The following is a 24,096-nucleotide window of genomic DNA, read 5'->3' as shown; positions in this document are numbered from 1 at the left end:
ATTTTTGAAGTAACTACAGTAGATTTAGGGTTGCATACTTATAATGAAGGATGATGATACCTCAGCTTTGCCCTGGGTGTGAACTATTTCCATAAAAACTACTAGGTAGGAAGGTTATGGGAGAAAAACAAATTGTTAGGAGAGAGTGACAACGTGATTACAAGAAAACTCCTAATCTTTCTTACTCTTTGATCTTACCTCCAAACTGATAATATTTTAGTTTTAGGCAAATAGGTTAATGAGTAGTTTTATCATTCCTCCCCTTCTTTTCCTTTAAACTTATAGCCCTTTTTATATAGTCCCAAAAATTTAAGCAGAGGCTGCTCTATTCATTCAATAACTATACATATATATTACTATGAAAATAAAGCTGAAGAGTCCAGGAAAAAAATTATTTTCTCAGCACATTATTCGGAAAGCGTTTCTGTTAAGTAATCAAGTTAGATTCCCAGTCTGTTGAATAAGAGCTATTTCCAATCATGTCATCGTTACCTAAGTGCCATGTTTTGGTACCCGCACAAGGTCAGTTTTAGTCAAATAATTTTAGAAAACAGACTTTATAGGTTTGTTCTTTTCCTGTTATATTTTAAATAATTATAATGATGTATATGCCAAATAAAGTACTATTAGGAATGTTGTTAAAAACAAATGGCACTATTTAGCCACTGCCGTTTATGCTAGCAAGTAGGTTACTTTCCGGCTTCCATATTTTAAGCTTATTTCTGAAAGACAGAGACATGTAGTGTGTGCCTCTGCCTGTCAGCCTCTTCCTTTCATCCAGTAACTTAGATATCTTTCACTAAATTCAGTCGAAGTTGAGTGAGGGAAGAATGTCTGAAAGATAAATACGTTTAGTACAAGCTCTTGGAAATATTTTAGGCAAGTGCAAATTAATATACACAGTGTGAGAAAAACCAAAGGCTGTCAGAAATCCACCTTTAGGGCATTTGTTCTGAAGTTAATGGGAGCCTGGCGGAATAGTTGCACAGTCTGGCTGTCAGCATGAAAATGCATCCAGACTAATCAGAACACATGTCTGTCTCGTGTCTGTTAAAATTGTCTTAGCAGATGTGTAGATAGGTTTTTAAGAAACAAAGGACATGGATCCTTAATGAAATCCAAATTCTTTAATTTCACTTCTCACAGAACAATGTTTTATTTCTTGTAGCTCCAAGGGCAACACACCTGGGATCAATTAACCTTATAACAGTTCATGTTGTTGATGGGTCCAAAATGACTTTGGGTAATGACAATATTATGTCCGTTTATTTTTTGTAAGACTTTACTTTCTCTGCTTTTGGTATATAGCTAAACTTACACTTTAATCAACAGAAATACCGTAATATATCTCTATGTCATGTTCTTTTGTTAGTCACATTCTAGTGCATTTACAGAATGTTTCTGGTTTTAATTTTCCAGCCATTTTTATTTTCATGCAATTCTTTCTAGAAATAAGTACCTCATGTACAAGGCTCAAGAGCTGTATAAAAAGGCATTACCTGATCATCTTTTCTTCTTTTGTCTGACTTATTAATGATATATATCTTCCTAGTCTTGAAAAGACTTTTATCTGCATAAAAGCATGTTTTGCAGCCAGGTTTCTAGCACTGACTCTTTTTGTTTATGGTCTACACAAAGACAATTTGAATTTCCTCTCTACCTGTGGTGTCTTACGTTTAAAAGGAAATAATTTGCATTTGATAAGCAATAGCTTCTCCACTTTCAGTTCCCAACGAAACGTACCAGATTTCACCCCAGCCCAAAACCGCTCGAGCAACTGAAATTCCAAGGTTCCATACAGGTAATTTTGGGGATTTTCTTAAGTTGCACTGAGAATCTGTAGATCTTAAGTAAAATCAGCACAGTTTAAGGTTAATAGTCTGTTCATTATTACCTTTAAAACTATTTCAAATATATAACATGAAAATCTGTTTTTCCCCTTATCAAATGTTTTTTGTTCATTGCTTTGAAAATCAAGATTTAATCAGTATTGCCTCAATCATGATATGAAGCTTTTAAATAGTAACAGTGCTGTGTATTGGATCTTCAGATGTATAGTGTTGCAAACATAAATGTAGTTGACTTCCACCTATTTCCTTACAAAATACTAAATCTGCATCTCTAAAACTTTTCCCAAATCTAAATGTCAAAAAAGACAAAAGAAAGTATGTTATTTCCTGCACAAGTATTTTCTCTGACACTTCAGAGAGACTGGATTAAATGTTGTGGATAGAATGGTTATTAGATTTAAATACCAAATACCTAACTCTATTTATTTCAAAATTTGAGATACAGAAGTTGATAATTTGGCACAAGATGACAATGACTACTGCTTACAATTTCAGCTTTCAGTGTGATTCACACAGATTCTGTAACAAGTAAAATACCAAAATTATTTGACAAGTGAAAGGTGACAGTAAGAAAAGGTTGAAGGCTTCTGATTTTAACCTTGATGATAACACTATACTTCAGCAGCGTCTGCACAGTGTCTGCATTGAATGCCTCCAGTTGTTTTCTCAACAATATTTTAATGTTTCATGGCTTTGTATTAATATTTGATGGGGGGGTGGGGGTGGGGGTGTTTCAGTTTGGTGTTTTATTTTGAGGTTTTTTGTTTGTTTGTTTTTTACAGAACCTAATTAAATGTCTTAAGGCCATGGATACCTTGCAGAGCTAACTCTGTATCCATATACAGTTGGGTAACTGGCTGAAAATATTTTATATCTTCTCCTAAACCTAAACATGAATGTAATGGGTCAGACTGCATGACGGAGTCATCTGACCACTAAAGAAACTAGCATTTTCAGCGTGCATTTTGGATCGGAACTCATAGAATTCTCATATGTCCATTTTGCTGTATCGCATTGATGCATGGACCTTTTTTCTGGCAAATCACACTGCACTATCAGTGTTCCTTTTACATATAACATTTAAACTGAACCTTATTTCTTTTAGCACCTCATAAAACACGTCTCACTTCTGCAAGACCAAAGCCATCTGATAAATCACAGACCAGACCTGGTAATAATTGTTTATGAAATTTGGGTTGAGGAGGGTATTAATTAAGTAGTTAATTTCACCTATTCTTAGTGGGACTTCAAGTGTTGCTGGGAAAAAAGGGTATTTTTCTTTCAATTAAGCAGTATAGAAGTAAAGCCTTTCCAAATTGGAAGAAAAGAAACCAAAACTTGTGTGTATCATCACAGCAAGTATTACTTTTTTGTCTGTAATGTGGAGTTGTTGGCATCACATAAGTCTTTGGGGTTTTCATCTCATTGAACTTTTTTCTTTTTTCTTCTTTTTTCTTTTTTCTTTTCAAATCTCTCACAGCTCTTAGTAAAACCACACTGGCACCATTTAGAACTAAAGCACCTGTACTGCCGAAGTGGACTGTGCCAACAACAGGTAGAGCTGCATTTAAACTTACTAGTAAAAGACAGGAATGTGACTTCCTCAAATCATCTTGAGCCTTGCAAAATATTTCATTGTGTTTGATTATAGAAATTAATTCCTAAGAGTACAGTATGTAATTGCTGCTATTTGTCATGCTGTATAATTACTGGGTGTCATTATGAAATGATACTGACACTCAGTCAGCGTAAACTTACAGGTAATTATGTGGCTCCTGTTTACTAGATGATAGGTCCAAGTCAGAAAGCTTGATAAGAAAGCCTTAGAGCCTGGTGTCTTGCTAACTATTAGCTATACATGCTGTGTGTTCATGTGGGACTTACTCATATTCAGATTATGCAGTGTTCAGACAATGTGCTATTCAGGCTTGAATACTTCATCACCAAAAAAGTTCCAAGTTGATGAATGATAGAGTAGGGTGAGAACTGTCACTTCAATTTACACATCTTTACACACACAGATACATACATCCCTAACCAGAAAGATTTATTCAAAATACTGGTTCGGTTGGGGGAAAAATCATTTATCCTTTTTCAATTGTACTTGATTTTTCTATTATCAAAATAATGCTGTCAGTGCTAATTCATAATGAATCCATGTTTTTTTATATTTAATAAAGCATTAATTTATTATGTCAATACAAATACTGTTGGTTTTTTTAATACAGACATTGGTTAATTAAATACAGAATTTTGGGATTCTTCATCAATAATGCAAGTTTTAAATAATAAATAATATAAATAAATAAATAGCTCACATATTCAAAGAAAACTTTTGGCTGTTCACCCACTACTAACAGTGCTACTCTCCCATACTACTGTTCTGTGCTGGCTAGCTTAGGATAATCTCAGTAATATGCCATCTACTCTACACGTTCCTTTTTATGAGTGTGTAATTTCACTCTGTACTGGGATTTCCAAAGTGTCTTTGACAATTTAATACCTGTTGTTGACCTTAATATGATTTGAGCTACTCATTCCTGTACATAATTTTGAGAAGCCCACCTTGTTTTTAGAAATGACAAAACCTTAGAAGAGATGGTTGTGTATTTGAATTGAATTAAAATAGTCAGTCTAGAACATGACGTGCTCGCCTGTATTACATACAGAGTGGATACCCTCATTGGAGATATGTGCTTCTTGACCTGCTGTTGCGGGAGGGTATCGGACCTGCTCAACTCTATGAGAGTTATATCAAGCAAAGCCGTTTATTTTTCTAATAGTACATACTTATGCTCTCGCCAAAGCTCTTACTTCATAATTAGCAAATCAGCAATTAGACAGCTCTCAACCTTTTCTCCTATCAGCATGAGACACTCTAACACGCACTGTGCAGACCAATCACCTGCTTGTTCAGGCGCTGTTCATGCGGCGGTAACTTCTCACAGTTCAGGACTTTCCCACAGTTCAGTGTTGCAGGTGTCCATTGTTTTTCCCTGCCACCTTGGCACAACTCAGCAGTTTCTTATCTTTCTCCCAAGGCCAGTTTCTCATCAAAGCCTTGCTGCTTTTCAGAGACTGTGTAGGGCTGACGGGCCGATGTCTCCCACAACCTGCCATAGTCCTTCTGGTAAATGAAATAAGGCCATCAAATTCCAGGACATCAGAGACAGTTACAGTATTAAACAACCAATGGCAGTAATTGTGAGTCAGAAAGTTTTGCTCTCTGCTCGTGTTGGCAGTCTGCGTATAAGTGAGCTTTCTAATGTCTGATTACGAAGAGGCAGAATGCACACGGATGTCCAGGAGTAGGTCATTTTGAAAGCACGTTATGAAATTATGCACAAATACACAGTTATGTTAGATAGTGTATTAGGCTTTTCCCTTCTTTCATTCAGTAGTAACCTTGGCAGTGGTATTTGTAGATTGAAAAGAAGAAAAAAAGAAATACATGCTAAGTAAATCAGCAGTATAAACATAATAGTAGACATGTAAGTTGTTAAATGTAGTTTATTGTGCTTAACACTGTTTCAGGTGACTGCTGAAGTATTGGTTTAAACAACCTTATTTTAAATTACTCCTGTTGGAGTGCCCACTGGTTGTCATTATTTCCATGTCTTTATCGTAGCTGCCAGGCAGAACTAGATCTTCATTGTGGTAGATGATGTTAAAAAATCATTACAAGACTATTACCTTGTTGTGCATGCTGCGTGTACTCACAGGCAAATAAGTACCTTCTTTTAGAATCCTTCTGGAAAATGATACTTCTAGTAATATTTTCCATTGCTCGGTTACATAAGTCTTTTTTCTCTAAGTTAAAAAAACGTCCTGAAGATGTCTGTTACCTAGATTTTGTGTGCTGCCAGGTGAGCCCTTTAAGTTAAACCTGATGTCCAAAGTACTATGGGAGAGCTGGCAGTTATTAGCTACTGTCCATTCATTTCTTTGTGCCTCCAACCCTGCTGACATAGCAACTCATTTATATCTTTCTGTGAGCCTGCACCTTTCTTCTCAGAAGTGTAGAGAAATCACAAATGAATTTTTTACATTTGTGAGATATTGAGAGGACTGCAGCTTTTTGCAGCTTTTCAGTCTATTTTCCTTGATGATCAGTAAGTGAAATCCTGTCTTTTGTAAAGCAGGTATATCACAGTATTGTGACAAATGGAGTGTCTGTGCTAACAAAGTCATTTCACACAACAAGAGAATTCAGGTAATCAGTTAAAGAAATCTTCTGTATCTCTCCCAATTATATATCGCAAACAGAATTCTCAAGTTTGCAGAAGAGATTTAGAAAATACAACTCTGCTAACCTGGAACCCTAAATCTTACCAGCTGAGCAAAGACAGAAAAGTTTATTTTTTCAGTAGGTGATATCTTAGAGAAATTAAAACATTTTAAGATATCCAGAAGATTTTTGGGTGTGGGGAAGTTTGTTTCTTCCATTAAGAAAATGGTATGTTATTTTTTGTGGTTAGCTGATCAGAATCCTTAACTTCTGATCTAAGCTGATCAGAATACTTAACTGGACTGTGAGGAGCAGCATGTTTTCAGGCTTACCTTTAGACATTACATCATGTTTCTTTCTCTGAAGAAGAGTGCATTTACTGAAGCGCCATGGATACTTTGTTGTTTGAAGACCAGTTTGGATCTTTTAATTCCTTCCTGGGCTGGCCCTGTTGTTGAACATACTCCAGTTCGTCTTCCTGATTGTGCTCCTTAACATCAATGCAAGATGTTTCACCCCATACAGGGTGTGCTTGGCAGGTGCAGGGCCCAGATGATAAGCAGTGAAATTTGTTTTTTCCAGAAGCAGCACACAGGAATGTGGCTGGTTTCCTGGCAGGCTTTTCAGTCTCCTGGCTAGCTGTAGTGCCAGCTGGTAAACTTGACTGTGGGAAACAGGCAAGGATTGCCTCCTCATGACTAACATTCCTTTTAGTTTTCTACCATGTTTTAGCTGTTTTCTCTAGAATATTATTTTATCGAGATGGCTTTTTGTATTTGTCTTAGTCTATGTTACTTATCTTACTCAGGTTTGTTTGTTTGTTTGTTTGTTTGTTTGTTTTTTAATTTCCTAACCATTTAAAAACTGCTTCTGTTCTATTAAGCTTTCAGACAACCTTCAGCAAGCCAATTTTGAGCAGTGTTTCCATTTCCTTTGTGAAAGAGAGAGATATTTGGTTTTCATTATAATGGCCATTAACTTTGTGTTCTATTTTTGTTTTATTTTTGAAACTGGGGGGGTATAGCCAGGTTCTAAAGGAATTCATGTATTAAGGTATTTCCGTTTGTTTTATCAAGGGCACTATTTCCAGTTCTTCCCTTAAAATGATCCATTCTTCTAATGGTATTCCTGCTCTTAAAGATGCAGTGGTTAGTTTTAAGGTGTTCCATACCCTGTGAATATTTCCAGGAAAAAAGACAGAAGAAGGCACAAACACACATGCAAATAATATATCTATTCTCAATCTGTTAAAAGTTTGGATGATGTGGTAAATCGAAATGGTTATAATAAGCAAGTTACATTAGCTAGCATAAGACAAATGCTATGATAAATACAGCAAGCTGTTTGATAATTCAGGTGCCTTGTGTGAAAACACCAACCTTTATGTAACTTTAAAGTGAATTGAAACATTCAAAAGGGAGATTTTGTTAACAGGGAAGTGTTGTGATTTGACCAGCTTTTTCCGTGCCACTTTGACTTACTACTACTTTGTTAATAGCAGAACAACAGTGCAAGTTTCTGGAAAAAACAACAACAACAGCAAAACACCACGAAAGAACTTCTTCCATCTAGAATGTATAAAATCATAGAAGATTGTGATTCTTAATTAGATTGTAAGGAGCAGGATAAAGGCATGTTTTTCTGTAGATACTGTAAGATGCAAAACTAAATTAGACTTGTAATGGATACTTGAGTCATTTAGTGTGATTTAGTCCATGTGCTCCTACATTTTATTGATGTCTTTATTGTAAGATGAAGCTAGGAAACTAAATATACTCTGTATAGAGTATATTTAGACCTGTGTTCTAAAATATTATTTTTTCTTTTTAAAGCTGGTGCTGGTCTTCTCATGACTCTTCTTCCTTGAACACCATTGACATGAAACACTGATTAGCATTCTGATGCTTTGTACATATGAAGATCTAATTAACCATTTTAGTTACCTGAAGACAAATTGCAGTGATATACAACCACACGGTGTGTTTAGGAATTTTAGTCACAGGGACAAGGTGACCTACGTCCTGTTCCCAGCTTACTACAAGTCTCATTATTTTAATCTTAAGTAAATAGTCTAACAGGTCCATACTATGGTGTGGATTCTGAGGATGTGCCTAGCAAGAATGGCCAAATAGTAAAATAATTGAAAAATTATCTGCTTCATGCTGTTAAAATACTAATCTCAAAAAAAATTGCACACCAGATAATAAATCTATGAAATCTTTCATTGAAGTGTTTAGATCATGTTGGAATAGAATTAGAATTTGATAATTAATTTAATTTTGAGATTTTTTTTTTAATACATTAACTTTCAGGGTTTTTTTCTTATGTCATTTTTTTTTTCCCCACAAACATGATGATATTGTAATGCATCTTCTCACTCTACCATATAGAGAGTTTTTATAAAGTAAATACACTTATTTTGTATAGGGAAAGCATATTAATTTAGCAGTCTGGCTGTCCTATAAATATAGGCATGTGAAAGCATTGTTCTGTATCAGGAGTAGTTGTGTTAATCTTTTTAATGCCATTTACTTCAGTTTTTTTTTAAATGTGTTTATATAACTTTTAAATAGGACTTTCTTTTATATACAAACTGAATTTTATGTACACTTTGCCTCCAAAACTCCAAATATGGTCTATGTTTGGTTCAGAATTTCTCCAGCCATTCAATATGGAGGATAACCATTATTTTGGGGAGGTGGAGAACTTTGCCGTCTGCAAGAAAGAATGGGAATTTTATTCTGCATACTGGAAAACTAAAATGTTCTCTGTACTCATCTTTCCACATATAATCTTGGTTTAATTCATCTGTTGTCTCTTAATCTTACTAATTCTCTCTTTCCAAATATACTGTTTTCAAGGAATGTTTAAAATTAAATTGCAGATTCTCTAGACCCAGATAATTTTCTACTTACTTGAATAGGAAGGTAATGTGTATCACTGAGTTATCAGTAAAAACGTAGGTGGGCCATATATGCCAGTTTGGCACAATGTTAGCTAGAGTTTGAACTTATGCAATATACAAGTATTTCATGACTTGGTACTGCACTGCAAATACTTATTTAATTTCCTTTGTTTCACAGATTATGTATATACACCTGAGGATATTGCCAGGCAAATTGGTGTGGATGTGGAAAAAACGTTGGAATATAGTGATAACTGGGAAAAGCCAATTTCTGGTAAGGTTAATAAAAGAAGACAACATAGGAAAATTTTGACAGTTATGAAAATAAAACCACCACCTTTCCTATGTGAAAAGCACCTTCACTAAGAAGGGAAAATAATTCTTAGTCATACTCATCAATACACATTCTCCTGGCTTCAGGATGCAACTAAGATAAAAATAAGACTATTTCATGGTCACTACCTAGTCACTAACATATGCCATATGTTAAAATTACCACTAACAGTGTTGTATCCTTATGATCAAACAATACAGTAAGCACTGATTTTTTTCATACTAATAGTTTCTACACAGCAAGGGAGAAGAAGGTGAATGCATAACCAAATTGTCCTCCCATTTATGAGAAGGTTTTGTTGAATATTAGGATTGTTGGGAAAATCAGAACATTAGGCTTAAAGCAGAATGACAAAGTGGAGTAAATAAGGTTACAGCGTTTTTTACATGTGCTATAACAGGCTTGTCAGTTTTACTTTTCTTGCAAGTCTTGCAATCATATTTTCAAAACAATCAAAATATTTTTACTGAAAAACAGATTCCCCAAACAGGCCTTCAAAAGTAGACTTCTTGTATTTCACTTTTTTCTAGTCAGCTTCTTAGAAATTTTCTGTTTTGACTGAAAAACTATACTATAGATTATGTTTGTATGCCACACGTGTATGCATAAACATACATGCAAACATGTAAACACCCTTATATGCAGAGAATTTCTTTGTTTCATAAGCATAACCAAGAATAGAGCTTGTTTTAGCTGTGCTTTTTTACTGGCATAGGAACGGACAGAAAATATATTTTTTTTTAATTTTACCCTTGGATTTACTATTTAGCTGCAGCTGCTCTTTTTTTTTTTTTTCCCTTTAAAAACACAGATACAAAGATATCCCTCTAACTTACAAATTGCTGTTTCCCTGTTAGCCCTGTTGAATTTTTTTTGCACATAATTTGCCTGGACAAAGACAAGAGCCTATCTTGACAGATGATTTCTGATGTTTTACATTTTAAAGTTTATTCAATCCGAAGATTGTACTTTGCAAAGTTAAGTCCAGTGTGATATACTATTAGTAGTAGCTGGATACAGACTGTAAACTGAAAACAAGGATGGCACTCTGCGTTTTTTGATACTGTATGTCAGGCATTAGGTAAATCCAGCTTGTGATTTGCAGAGACTGGAAGTTTTTTTATGCACATAGTTTTGAAGGAACATCTATATCTGCTTTTACTCATGACATTAGATGTTTAAAGTTAAGATCTCGGATCTTGAAGTAAGCCAATACCTTGAACTGTAGTCATAAAAGACAGTTTGGTATGGTTGTGAAGTTAGCTACTTCATAATTTTATTGTATACTTCTGTGATCTCAGCTCTTTTCATGAGGTACTACTATGTATATCAAAATTCAGAATTAAAAAAACATAGAATGGTTTGGGTTGGAAGGAACTTTAAAGACCATCTAGTCCCACCCCCCTGCCATGGGCAGGGACACCTTCCACTAGCCCAAGTTGCTCAAAGCCCCGTCCAGCCTGGCCTGGAACACTGCCAGGGAGGGGGCAGCCACAGCTGCTCTGGGAAACCTCTGCCACTGTCTCACCACCCTCACCATAAAGGATTTCTTCCTTATATTTAATCTAAATCTACAGTCTTTTAGTTTAAAACTGTTACCTCTTGTCCTATCACTACAGGCCCTGATAAAAAGTTTGTCTCCACATAAGCCCCCTTTAAGTACTGAATGTTGCAGTGAGGTCTCGCTGGAGCCTTCTCTTCTCCAGCCTACACAACCCAAACTCTCTCAGACTTTCTCCATAGGAGAGATGTTCCAGCCCTCTGATCATTTTTGTGGCCTCCTCTGGACCCTCTCAAGCAGGTCCATGTCTTTCTTGTACTGGAAACCCCAGAACTGGATGCAGGTGAGGTCTCACAAGACCAGAGTCTACTCGGAGGGAGAATCCCCTCCCTCGACCTGCTGGCCACACTTGATGCAGTCCAGGATACAGTTGGCTTTCTGGGCTTCAAGCACACATTTCTGACTTACATCTAATTTTTCACCTACCAACATCCCCAAGTTATTCTCTGCAGGGTTGTTCTGAATTCATCTGTCACCCAGCCTGTACTGAGACTGGTGATTGCCCCAACCCATGTGCAGGACCTTGCACTTGGCCTTGTTGAACTCCATGAGGTTTGCACGGTCCCACCTCTCCAGCCTGTCCAGGTCCCTCTGGATGGCACATCCCTTCCCTTCAGCATGTCCCCGTACCAGACAGCTTGGTGTCATCAGTAAACTGCTGAGGGTGTACTCGATCCCACTGTCTGTCATTAGTAAAGATGTTAAACAGCGCTGTTCCCAGTACAGACCCCTGAGGAACAGCACTTATTACTGATCTACATTTGGACGTGGAGTCATTGACAGCAAGTCTTTATATGGGGCTGTCTAGCCAATTCCTTTTCCACTGAATAGTTCATCCATCAAACTCATATTTCTCCAGTTTATCGACAAGGATATTGTGTGGTACAGTGTCAGAGGCCTTGCAGAATTCAAGATAGGTGACATCCGTTGCTCTTCCCTTATCCACCAACAGAGTCACTTCACCGTAAAAGGCCACCACCAGATTAGTCAGGCACAATTTTCCCTTGTGAAGCCATGTTGGCTGTCTCTAATCACCTCCCTGTCATCCATATGCTTTGACATAGGTTCTGTTCCATGATCTTACCAGGCAAAGACGTGAGACTGATTAATCAGATATTTCTATAAGCTAGCCAGTATTTGACTTTGCTTCTAAATACATTTACTTTTTCTGAAATCTTAGTGTGTGTTAACTGAAACATTTACATTTATGCTACTTATGAGAAATGAAAAAGATAGGTTACAGCACACAAGAATTAAGCTTGATGTGTTAAAATTCTGTCCTAAGAGACTGCATGCCCTCCTTTTTCATGAGGAGTGACAGAGTCAAGGAAATACATTCCCGGTCCACAAAGAACCTCTGAGATTAAATAAATCCTAGTAGTTCACCATGCCACTGTCCTTGCAAGAATCTATGCTATCACAAATTCCTTAAATTCCATTGTGTGTCCTAGTTTATAAGTTCAGTCTTCACACATTGTTAATTAGATTTCATAGCATCATAGACCATCACCCAAATCATTGTGGAAGTAGTATAAGGGAAGAGTAAGGATTTTTGGTTTTCCAGAGTGCAGTATTGTAGATTCGACTGTGACACAGTCCACTGAATGTGATGTTTCTTCTTGCATGTAACTGTTGAAGTTTTGTTGTTCAGAAAATATAACAGAAACCATTGACAAGTCAATACTTGGATGTTTTTACCCTACAAATATCTCAGAGAATCCCATTCCCTAAATATGGGCAGGGGGAAAATTAGTTATGTATATTGTCATGTAGTAGTATGTAGGGTATGGTGACTTATATATACAGAGATTTATTATCCTTTTTCAGGTCTTCAGGCACTTTTTAAAATCTCCAGTTAGGGACTAAGATTGAATGTGAAACCTACAACTGTTATTTTCAAATCCATTAAATTTTCCTGAATTAGATAGAACATTATTTCCTGTTTTGATCTGAGAGATTTAAAAAAAAATGTGGTTTATGAGTGACTGCACAAAAAAAAGAAACAGAGACAGATGGAGATGTTCCTGTTTGTATATTTCTAAAAAGGCTCTCACAAATGAATCTTTGGATCTGCTCCCTTCTCGCCCACGGTCACTCTATTAAGGTAACCTAAGGTTTGATATGTAGGGCCCAAGGTGCTCTGTGTAGCCAGTAACTCAGTATCAGGCAGCTTACATATTTGTTGACATTGGCAGCGTAGTAAGAATTATATTACTCTTGAGGCTTCTCCCCTGTTAGATACAAAAAGTCTTTTGTTACATAAATATGTTACACACATCTCCTGATTTTTTTCTTAAGAAAAGGAGTGCAAGGGTGAATAATGGGAGAAAACTCTTCTTTTGCCTTTCCTTTGTATAACAAAATCCTTTATAATTGCCTGGAAAAATATAGTAAAATGTTTTGTAAGGATGAATTAAGAGGCTTAGGTTTTCCTTCCAGACCTCATTGTCAAAATTACCAAATAAATTTAATAGATATTGGCTGGAACTGCACATTGAAACAACCTAGTTGGGTGCTTCAGGAATTTCTAACACAATAACCATCTCTAGCCATGTCAGCGCATGAAGTGAAAGTGACTTTTTAAATTTTTCACTTTTGAACAGCATAGTCCCTAATGACAATTGTCTTTTTGCTACATTTTGTGTTTCAAGCTGAGGGTGACCACTTTTATCAGTTAGTACAAAAGATCAGAAATTTTGAGTGGGATACTGAAGATGTTTCCAAGTATACTGAGGTGGTATTTATTGTGGGAAGAAGTATCCTGTTGGCTGCCAAAAACCATTGACAGAAATGAGTAACTACACAGAAAATGAACTACTGAAACACTTGTACAAAATCCCAAAGTAGCTACATTTTTTTCAGTGCAAACTTGGTTTAAAACTCCATGGCACACACTTCCCAAAGAATTTAAGATTTAAAATACAACTCATTTCAGCTCCTAACCTCACCTCTCTTTTGATACTAAATCAGACATGAAACATTGTTTGAGAAGTCAGAATATAACTTGCAATGGGTTTCTGATTTCATGGAATTTGAGGTTAAATAATTAATAAACTGTCTTTTAATGTCATTCAGTAACTACATCACCTGGCCCTCAGCATCCTCCTGTACCTCCTGTCAAGCCTACACAAATGAGAAAAAAACCTCTGCCTCCCAACACCGTGACTGGTAAACCAGGGAGTCCAGGTATCTCAGCCTTTTCAGCATAAATATTTTGTGTGCGATAATACTGAACTGACTAGCAGGGTATAGAAGAATTTTACAGTACAGATTCTTTTGCTTTAATATGGGCTATCTATAGAAACTAGTCTTCTGTAACATACAGGCCTTGTGTCTTTTGTTTTCATACATAAATTCTGGTTTCCTTTTTTTTTTTTCTTTTCCCCTAACCTAGTTATGTCAAAATCATCTCTAGTAAGGAAGCTGAAAGCAAATTAGCATAATGCAAGTCATCCTTTAAGATCAACCTTAAGAACATTTCATGTCTACTAGTAGCATTTACAGTTACTTAATGTGCATGTCAGGAGATACTGAATATTAAGCTTTGGTGCATACTCCAACTGGTTATTTGTAAATTAATTCTGTCCCATATATATGGCACATCCATTAACCCCCGCAAAGAAGAAGCTAATAGGCACCCAGAAAACTCACTGCACTGGGAGGTAGAGTGAGCTGCATTATTTCATGTGCAAAGAGTTTAGCCTCATTCCTGTGCTACAGTGCTCCTGCTTCTTAGTATATACTAAGTGTAAGAGCACTCAGAAACTTTCACATTTCATATTTTTTTGAAATGATATTTAGTATCCTTATGTATGTTTTTGTCTGTGGATACTATATAAGAATCCTTAGGGTAATGTTACTACAGTAGTCAGAAACTATCATCTCATTATGCTTAGCATCATGAGAAATGCTTTCCTCTTCATATTACTGTCTGTAGTTCACTAGAAATATAAAGCTCTGCTGTATTTCCTTTTGGGTTTGTTTTGTTTTGTTTTGTTTTGTTTCTTTCATTTGGGTCTTTGTGTGCTATTAAGGCACTAAAAACCTAAATAATTCTTCAGTATTTTGCGCAGCAGATTAGAAGCAAGAATCTACAAGCTGGCTGAAACAAGCTGTATATTTACTCAACAACAGAGCCAAGATTGAAATGTTTTGTCTGTACTTGCTGTTGATAGGTGGTGTTTCCTTAGTAATAGCTACAACAGAACATCAGACATTGTCAGTCTTAAGATATAGCATAAAAAAATGTTGACTTCAATACATTTTCTTTTGCTTGTAATGGGCTCTCTGCTAATTTTCTCCATTAATTGTCTAATTAATTTGCCAGTGTTTTGAAATTTCACCCTTTTTCCATAGAGAAGAGGTCAGGTTATGTGGTAGTCAGCAGTTGCCGTACCTTCCTAGGCATTCAAGATGGAATAAATTGGTTATATGATCTGATTCTTCCTTGTGGGGTCAGTAGTAGATTTTCCTTTTTCTGTGTTTCCTAGTGTTTTTTATCCAGCTTAGTTTTAAACATCATAATTTAGTTCTTTCTGGTTCCCTGGAGAGACTGTTCCACAGTACTAACAGGAAAAACTTGCCTCAACGTTCTTCTCGGATTTTCCCTTTCATAATTCTGTCCTATTTCTCTTTCTCATTAACACTGTGATTAATTCCTTATTTGTGTCTTTCCTACTCATCCAGTGGATGAGTATTATGGGAAGGTTTCTGTGCAGACATTGAAAGTCTCCTGAATGGAAAAAAAGGAAATAAGAAAGTTCCAGAACCTTTGTGAAAACTAAACTGTAGAGAGAATCTTTATACATTTCCACTTTATTAAGGAAATTAGTGGAAAGTAGGGAGAAAATCTTTATTATGAGACTCTTAACCAGTTTATTAAGGAAATTAATGGAAGGTAGGGTTTTTTTGTTGTTTTAAACTTGGTTCATCAGAGTTCTGTCTTTGGTCACCATGTTCTTCTGTGGCAGATATGCAGGGAAGGTAACTGCATTGTGTAGTTCTTGACTTTTGGGGTTGAGATTTCAGAGTCATGCAGTGGTTATCTGGGAGTATCTGCATGTTTCGTGAATGTACTTCTTGTTTTCTACAGCTATTTTGAAAACAATCAAGACTACCATGGATTGTTTGCCTCTTAAAAACCTGTTTTCTTTATTAGGTGATAACAGCTGAGAAGTAAAAGCAATGTCACATAATCTAAAATAATTTTTCTAATAGCTGTTTAATTATGGGAGATAATGTTGCTTCTATCTGTTAGTTTCTGTCCAAACTTACAGTGCCTACTACAGAATATATCCGTTCAGAAAGAAAGTTTCTTCCCTTGGGTTATGTAGTGTTACAAATGTTGAAAATGAACTTGTTTGCAGTTTTTACCTTCATCTGTAGTGCGTCTTCATGTCATTTAGTGGAAGCCCTAGGACTGTTCTGTGGTTAAACTCTTAGTGCAGACCATAGTTACTCAGGATTTATCATTACACATGTTCCAGCTCCAGCCTTACTAATATATATGCTGTATTGAGAGTAGAAATGAAAGGACCTTACCTATATCTGAGGGAAGAATCTAAGTTTCAGTTGCTGACTTCAGCTATTCCCTCTTACAACTCATGAAGAAATATGCTCTTTTATTTGAGAAACAGAAATGTCAATGCTGGTAATTTTGTGTCCTTCTACCAGTCTGTGTAGGATGATTCTGTGCATTAAACCAGGTCATATTCTAGCTGACTGAAGTCCTCCAAGACAATCTCCAAGGAACAAAGAATTTTGTTACTGGGTTTCATGGGTAGGTTGTATTGGCAATAAGGACAAGTCAGAACTTTCCTAAATCCAACTGGAAGTTGTCGTATAAATTTTGAGGGATTATGATAGTTTAAATAAAAGTCCTTGTTTTATGAAGCAGTTGTCACAAATCTGAGTTGTGTTAGAAAAAGAGAAAGCTGTTTTTCACAATTAAAAACTGAATGCCTCATTGCCACAAGTTCCTCCTTCTGTCACTATAGCTAAATCCGCTGGACCAACAACACCTGTGAGAACAGGAACATCATATAAGACACCAACAGCTTTTGCAACTCCAGAGTATTATGGTAAGCATATTACAGACAGTTCTGGTTTCTGGGTTTTTTTGGTTTTGTTTTTTGTTGTTTTGTTCTTTGTTTGTTTTTTTTGTTTTTTTTTTTTCCATGAACATAAAGATTTCCTTTCTTTCTTTTGCTTCTTTTTCCTAAACTATACACATGTATTCAGTCTTCGGTGATTCTGATTTCCTTTATGCCACTTTGCAACTTTTCTAACTTGACTGAGTTTATCTGTCTGTCTGCTGATAGATCCTTTGGTAAATGAGAACATGAGAGCCCTTCCATTTTCCTAAAATTCAATACATGCTTAGTAGGCTTTCAGTACTATTCAGTGGCTACTTTAAATCTGTGAAGGAAGTAGCTATGGCACTTTTTTTCTAAACATTTATTTTTGCACAGGACAAATTCAAATTATTATTTGACAGTGACTGATAGTGCTCACATGGTTGTGATATCCTCCTAGCTATCTGATTAAACTGCCACCGTTTAAATGGAAAAAAATGTAATAGGATAAACATAGTGGTATGTTGGTAGTTTGCCCTTTATAAAATTGGGAGTTAGCTACAAGTTCAGACCTATATCTCCTCAAATTGGCATACAGGAATGGGTTTGGAGGAAGGTGTGCTTAGAGTTTTTAAGCCTAAATGTGAAGCTTTAGGTATATTGTCATAAATTATGCCATTCCTAATTTTCCTGGATTTATAGTAATACTGAAATTCTTATCTCCTTATAATGATCATGAAGTCACTGTGACCCTTAGCACTCAGTTAAGCAAGCTGGATGCTAGATTTATTAAAAAATGCTTGTTGTGAATATATTGTGTTTTGTCCATTGAGGTCCATTGTAGTATTTGCACCTAAGAGAAGATTCTATTCTGTATAATGGTGATGTAAAGCAACACTGGTGTCATGAATCCTGACTGCTTTAGCACATTTCTATTCACCAGTGTATTTGCCTTTAATTCCCTTCAAATTTTGTGCGAGTTGTACACTCTGAAGACAGAATTTGTGATTTCCTTGTTGCTATTTTTAGAGAAGTTCATGTGCCAACGTAATAGTGGTGTATATTCTATGAATGTGAAACAAGCTTCAAGCTAAACAGCCAGTACAGTGCAAAACCATCCTTTTTAAAAGTCCTAAAGAGCAGTTTGCATATATTGCATGAACTGAATCCAGCAGCAGTCATGAAGTCTGTCATTTTGATTATGGCTATACTAGGAGGTAAGTATGGAGTTTACTTAGCATCACAGCCAAAATGGAGTCCCTAAAACACAGATCTGGCGGAAAAGTTCTACCATGGAAGAGCTTTACCATGATTTAAAATACCAAATGAACTGTGAAATGCAGCCGTTCCAACACTGAAACTTTGTATGTATTGCAAATTAAATTATAACTGTGTTTCCCACAGTTGATGCAACTGTCTTCAGCTCAAGTCCTACATCAGAAACAGATTCTTCAGGCAAACCAAGGTACCAAGGTAGGGTTTGAATAGTTCAGGTATTTTTATTTGGGAGAATATATGAAGACTGACATTCCTTGCATCAAAATTATCTTCTGTGTTTATTCAAAGGCCAAAACTTCATTTGATTCTGTTTCACTTTATTGTCAGATGAAAGGGATGTAGCACAGACCTACAGTGTAATGTTGACTAAATTTTACTTCTACTTTCTTCCCTGCTACCACTTCCTAGCTTTTAGTCTTGCCCACAAACGTTGTGGCTCTTTCTGTACGCCAGTAGTAGTACAGCTGCACACTGTTCACATTCCACCAGAGCAAGTGAAAATCTTGCTGTGGGCTTGCAAACAGTACCTGGAGTGGTATTGCCCCAATACCAGTGCACCTTGCTGTAAGTGATAGCTACCTGTCGTATATGCCTCACCTCTCATTTCAGGCTGTGCACATTCAGATAGTCTAATAATATTGTAATACATACTAGACTAGATTATTAAAGTAATCAAGTCATAGCTATTGAAGTAATCTAGAGAGTTTAGCAAGGTGAGATGACAGAAGAAATGTTTTTTTACCAAAAGATTTTTCAGGGTTTTTTTCTTGCTCTGGTACAGTACATTTCTGAAGACCCTTTCTTGCAAGAGCTTATTGTTTACATTCAATAGTTTTAATTTTAAAACTCATGCATTTATCTTTAGTAATCTTCCTAATTTGGACTGAGTACAAGATATTTGCCTCAGGTTTGTTTCAAGGTTTGGTCCTGTACCAATAAAAATGGTTAAGATTTTGACACTCTAGAAACTGAAAGTTTAATGATAGAATGATTCTGGACTAAACTTGTTAGTCTTTCTGATGAAAAAAAGTGGTGATAGGCATTATGTCTTTATATTCACATAGTGCTCAAAAGTTGTAAATGGAATTGTAGTGTCATTTACAGTAGAAGAACTAAAAATTGTTCTATTTTATGACAGAATTTAATTCTTTCAAACAGTGCGTATCACCCACTAATACCTTCAGAATGATAGTTCATCAGTGGTGCAAGTGGGAAAGGGGGTAAAGGCAGTGCAGATTCCAGGTCTAACAACAATAAAAATTGGAACAGGCAGCTTAATATTGAATATATGGCTTTTATTCTTCAAAATTTATGTTTGACTTGTGCAGATTTTTACTTGGTGTTCTGAGATGGAAGTTGTGCATTAGGCGAAATGGCATTGACATTTTATAAAAACACTGTATTGAATAGCAGCTCTTTCCTATTGCTTTTAGCCCCCCACGTCAAGTACATGAAGAAAGATGATGATGTGCCTTGCTCTATCACAAGTTCTCTTGAACATTTTCCTCAAGAAGAAGGGGGCAGCAAGGAAGAACCTACTCGTCCTCCACAAAATCCTCCAACGAACCTCACAGTGGTGACTGTTGAAGGCTGTCCAACTTTTGTCATATTGGACTGGGAAAAACCAGACAATGACACTGTTACTGGTTGGTTTGATTTCTTTCCTCCATTGTATCAGAATACAGTATGTCCAGCTTAATTTTACTGTCACACTGGTTTTATGCCATTTAAAAACATTTTAATCCCCAGGGAGACATACCCCAGTGCTTTCATTTTGCGCTACTGTCAGCTCCAGTGTGGATAAGAAAATGCTACTGGATTAGAACAAGATTTTCACAACTATATCATTGGTGTCAGTGACACAAAATAATACTCAAAAAGCATGACTCTGCATCTTCTCTTAATTTCTGGCTTCTCTGTGTACGGGACCTGGTAAGATGTAGTCAAGAAGTTCCAGCAATGTGACAGTAGTCTTTATTATATAGATGCACACACATAATGTAGACATCTTTTTTGACTTCAGGATGTTGTTGATCAGTGGGCCAGACTCAATGAAACCTTACATCCATCTAGTAGGTCAGTAGAACTCTGCCAGTGTAATACTTGTTGTACCCACCATAGCGTCACCTAATTCTCCATGTGAAAAGAATCCACTTTTTTCATTTCCAAAGGAAGATTTTTGTACTGAGGATAAATCCTTGTGAATCGTGCAGCAATCAGTACATAGGCAGGTAAGCGTGCAAGACGACCATTCATAATTTTTCTGTTGTCTTCTGTATATCAGCACAAGCTTACCAAAATTGAATGTTTAAATTAACTAAGAACTGAAAACAATGATTCTTCTGTGCTGTTGGGAAAATGGCCTTTGTTTTTACCATGAACATAGAACTTTGATGTGCAAAATCACTGGCTCATGACAGCCATGGCCAAATGGATTTGGCTGTGTTGCATTACAGGTGAGTAGAACAGATAAGAGTAGGAACTGTGAAGACTAAGCCTTGACCATTAGCCATTCACTTTAACATGTAAGTGGAATATTTTCAGATGTTGTTTTATATGTGTCATGAGAGATTTCAGTGTAGGGGTATAATTAGGTGACTGTCACAAGAAAGGCCATGCTCTTCCCCGGATTAGTCCTTCCTTGATTTTTTAGAAATAATTACTAGGTTTACCCTCTATTCTTTCTTGCTCTCCTCACTGTTTTGAAAAACAATATATGCAAAACCAAAGGGACACTCAAAACAAAAATTGGCCTGCACTTTTTTCTTCTGGGAAAGGGGAAGAAAGTTAGCCCTTCTGCTGGATCAAAAGGGGAATAAAAAAAGACTGTAAATGAATAGAAAGTACCAACTAGAGAGAGAAATTATTACTTGGCTTGCCTTCCACAATGGGCTTCATCCTGGTATAAAAGGAAGTATGAGTTTACTGCTAACCTTAGAATTAGGCTGAGGATAGGCTCTCTGTGAACACGCCCCATTCCAGGCAGTTCTGCAATGTGTCTTTTTGTTCAGTGAAAAGCCTTTTTGTTGATGTGTCATTTGGAGGCCTTCTCCACAGACCAGTCAGGTAATGTCATTTAGTCTGCTTGTTTTCTTGGGAGTAGACCTGCTGGTTTTCTTGAGTATATTAATGAACCCACTGCATCACAATCAATTGCACTGCAAAAATAGAAAAAAATTTCTACTATAGCTGGTAAAACTGTTGGCACACATCATCTAATGATGAGAGCAAGACCTAATTGGCTTGTGATACTACTTCCTTTCTTTTTCAATGTGTGTTGTGAAATCTGGAGCAAGCAACACTGTTTCTTTTGAGACTTTAGGTGGACTTTTCTCTGTTTGGTTGTAATCTGCAATTGTAAAAGTTAACTTTCCATGAAGTTTCTTCTCTTCTGTAAGACTGTTCTGTGATAACTGAGACACCTGGCATACCCTTCCCCATTCTAGAAAAGATTAAAACCTTCTGCAGAATATTTAACTAATACCCATTTTGCTTCACTGAGAGAAACTTTAGTTTGAAATCTAACTATCTTCCTATCTAGATGTAACAGCTTTCCCATAAATAACCTTCTTCATTCTTTTTAACTTAAATGTGTAATACAAAATGTTTGTACCCTGTGGCTTACAAATACTCTCATGGAGCTTGTCTTTGTCTGAAAATTTGTCAGTTAATGACTCATCCAAGAACGCTTTTTGAATTCAAGAGAAGGCATTGAATTCCATTTTCTGAAATCGGTGATTATTTCATATTGGCACCGGTATGACTTAAATCAAGTTTTCTGTCATCTCTTTTTATTTTTGTAGTTTATACATGTTTTTTCAATCATCTGATTTAGGCATCACATTTTTTTAGTGCACTGTTTCAGATAGAACAGTGGAAATAGAAAACAGAATTTGTTGAGCCATTTTTCTGAAACAGTTACTTTGCTTGACTTGTAGCTATGCGCAAGGGATTTCATTGTATTGGGTATTCCTAAAACCAAACTCATACTTTAGTTATGGAAAGGTCTGACAAATAATAATCAAAACAGTGATGAAGTTTACTTCCTTGTTTTCATAAAGGCTGCAAATGTCAAGAACCAAGACCATTTTGCTGGTTCTCTGCTACTCCTGTTGTGTTGCCACAGAAACATAGGACAGTTAGTTGTCTTGTGCACTGAGACTCGTGCACTGAGTAACAAGCAGGTGCTGGCTGCACTCCATAGTTCTTTGTGTGTGTGTGTGTGCGCACGTTTGCATGCCCATTCACACGTGCTGGGATTTTTTTTTTCCAACTTGAATGAATTAAAAAGTTTAAATCACATATTAACTTGGTGCTGGCACAAGGCAGAAAGATTGAATTCTAGTAAAGTTACCTACGAATTCTCTATCTGGATGTACTGAAGGCTGTGGATATCCACCCTCTCTCCTGTGCTTCCGAATAAACATAATTTCTCTAATGAGGCTTAATTAGGGCAAATAAGGGGGTTTGTGTGTATTTTTTTCTCCATGGTTCACCCAGCCTTTGGTGGTTATATAGGAGGTCTTTTTTTATCTTTAAAAGATAAAAAGGAAATGCATAGAGAGGAAACACTTATGTTCTGCACAAATACATACTCATCAGTTCTAACGTCTTTGGATGTTGCATTGGGGTCCCATTTGTTTAAATGATCTAAAGTAAAAGCCCTCTACTTTTTTTTTTTTTTCTTTTTTTTTGCCCCTCCTCTCATCTGAGCCACCCATTCCTAAGGTCCGTGAGATTGTTTTTAAAAGACAGTGGTTGGTCTTTTGCTGTTCATGGGTGACTGTGGTGGAGGAGGACTCCTGAACATGGAAATTTTGAAATCTTCACTATCAGCAGTAATTCCTTCCTTCATGCTGACTTTCTGACATACTATTAAAACCTCTTTTAAACTTTTATGTTGCTCTGTATATGTTCTAAATAACTGTCTATTACAAAGTAAAGATAAAAGATGCTGTGTAGAGGTCCCTTTGGAAACTATTGCAGTAAATCTGAAATTCACATGTGCATACATGTAGATGAATTGCTGTGGTTTAGAAGCTTGGAATTTTAAAACATAGCTTTTTAGGGCTGCTCTGCACTTCTACTTAATTGCACTGTCTTACATGATTTACCTCAGTAGTTTTAATGGTTGCTTTTTGCATAGAAGAATGCAAAGGAAGCCACAGTTGCACAACAGAGGTCAAAATCGGGTCACTTTGTGTGTGTATGCTCATTTACATACACATCTCCTCCATTTACTAGGAGTGAGGATCTGAGAGTTCAGCAACAGTTAAGAGAGCTTTTTTCCTTTTTAACTCTGAAATCCCATTGTAGATGTTTTATCTTTCTGTGTAGACAACAAATGGGTCTTCCTTGTATTGATAACTGAAAACAAAACAAAACTGAAAGCAAAACAAAAAAAGCCCTACAGCTTGATAGCATATAGTTAAGAACTTGAAAATGAATAGTATCATTAAAAAAACCCCAGGAAAGTAAGTAGTTTTCTAGAGGTTTTGTAGCTGTTGATAGGTGGTCTCTGTCTTCACCTGCTTTATTCATTGTGCTGTAGATCTAAATGCTCATTGCAATATTCTTTGAAAAGCATTCTCCTTTACTAGCTTATAATTAGTAAAGTTGCACTTCATATTATAGACAGGTTTTAGGAAGGGGCTGAGGAAGTTGTGAATTTCTTTGCGAAGAGAGGAAAATTAGCAATATACTTAGTGTGTTTATTAGAAGAGGTTGTTGTAAACTCGGACAGGGGTTGCCTGCTAGAGAGAGACTCTGTCTTAGACAGGGCTATGACTGAAGGGATATCTTCTTTCCAAACATCTATTTCATTCCCTGTTCAGAGTATAGTTTGTGCTTGATGATACATCCCAAT

The 24,096-nt window shown here is 36.3% G+C and overlaps 1 protein-coding gene across 12 annotated transcripts in view; it reads left to right on the top strand.

Moving 5' to 3' along the window:
• Positions 1 to 24,096, top strand: part of ABI3BP (ABI family member 3 binding protein) — a 192,773-nt gene that overhangs the window by 146,086 nt on the left and 22,591 nt on the right. For 10 of the 12 annotated variants that reach the window (XM_074898200.1, XM_074898258.1, XM_074898193.1 and 7 more), the window contains 9 exons: positions 1,169 to 1,243; positions 1,727 to 1,801; positions 2,956 to 3,021; positions 3,331 to 3,405; positions 9,162 to 9,257; positions 13,954 to 14,064; positions 16,875 to 16,958; positions 18,357 to 18,425; positions 19,664 to 19,876. In XM_074898200.1, coding sequence (XP_074754301.1) covers positions 1,169 to 1,243; positions 1,727 to 1,801; positions 2,956 to 3,021; positions 3,331 to 3,405; positions 9,162 to 9,257; positions 13,954 to 14,064; positions 16,875 to 16,958; positions 18,357 to 18,425; positions 19,664 to 19,876 — 864 coding nt within the window. The remainder of the gene's footprint in view (positions 1 to 1,168; positions 1,244 to 1,726; positions 1,802 to 2,955; positions 3,022 to 3,330; positions 3,406 to 9,161; positions 9,258 to 13,953; positions 14,065 to 16,874; positions 16,959 to 18,356; positions 18,426 to 19,663; positions 19,877 to 24,096) is intronic. The other 2 variants (XM_074898209.1, XM_074898176.1) reach the window with 1 other exon arrangement.

This window comes from Athene noctua, chromosome 1, assembly GCF_965140245.1.
Source record: "Athene noctua chromosome 1, bAthNoc1.hap1.1, whole genome shotgun sequence".
Lineage (NCBI taxonomy): Eukaryota > Metazoa > Chordata > Aves > Strigiformes > Strigidae > Athene > Athene noctua.
This window is presented reverse-complemented; position numbering and strand designations above follow the sequence as displayed.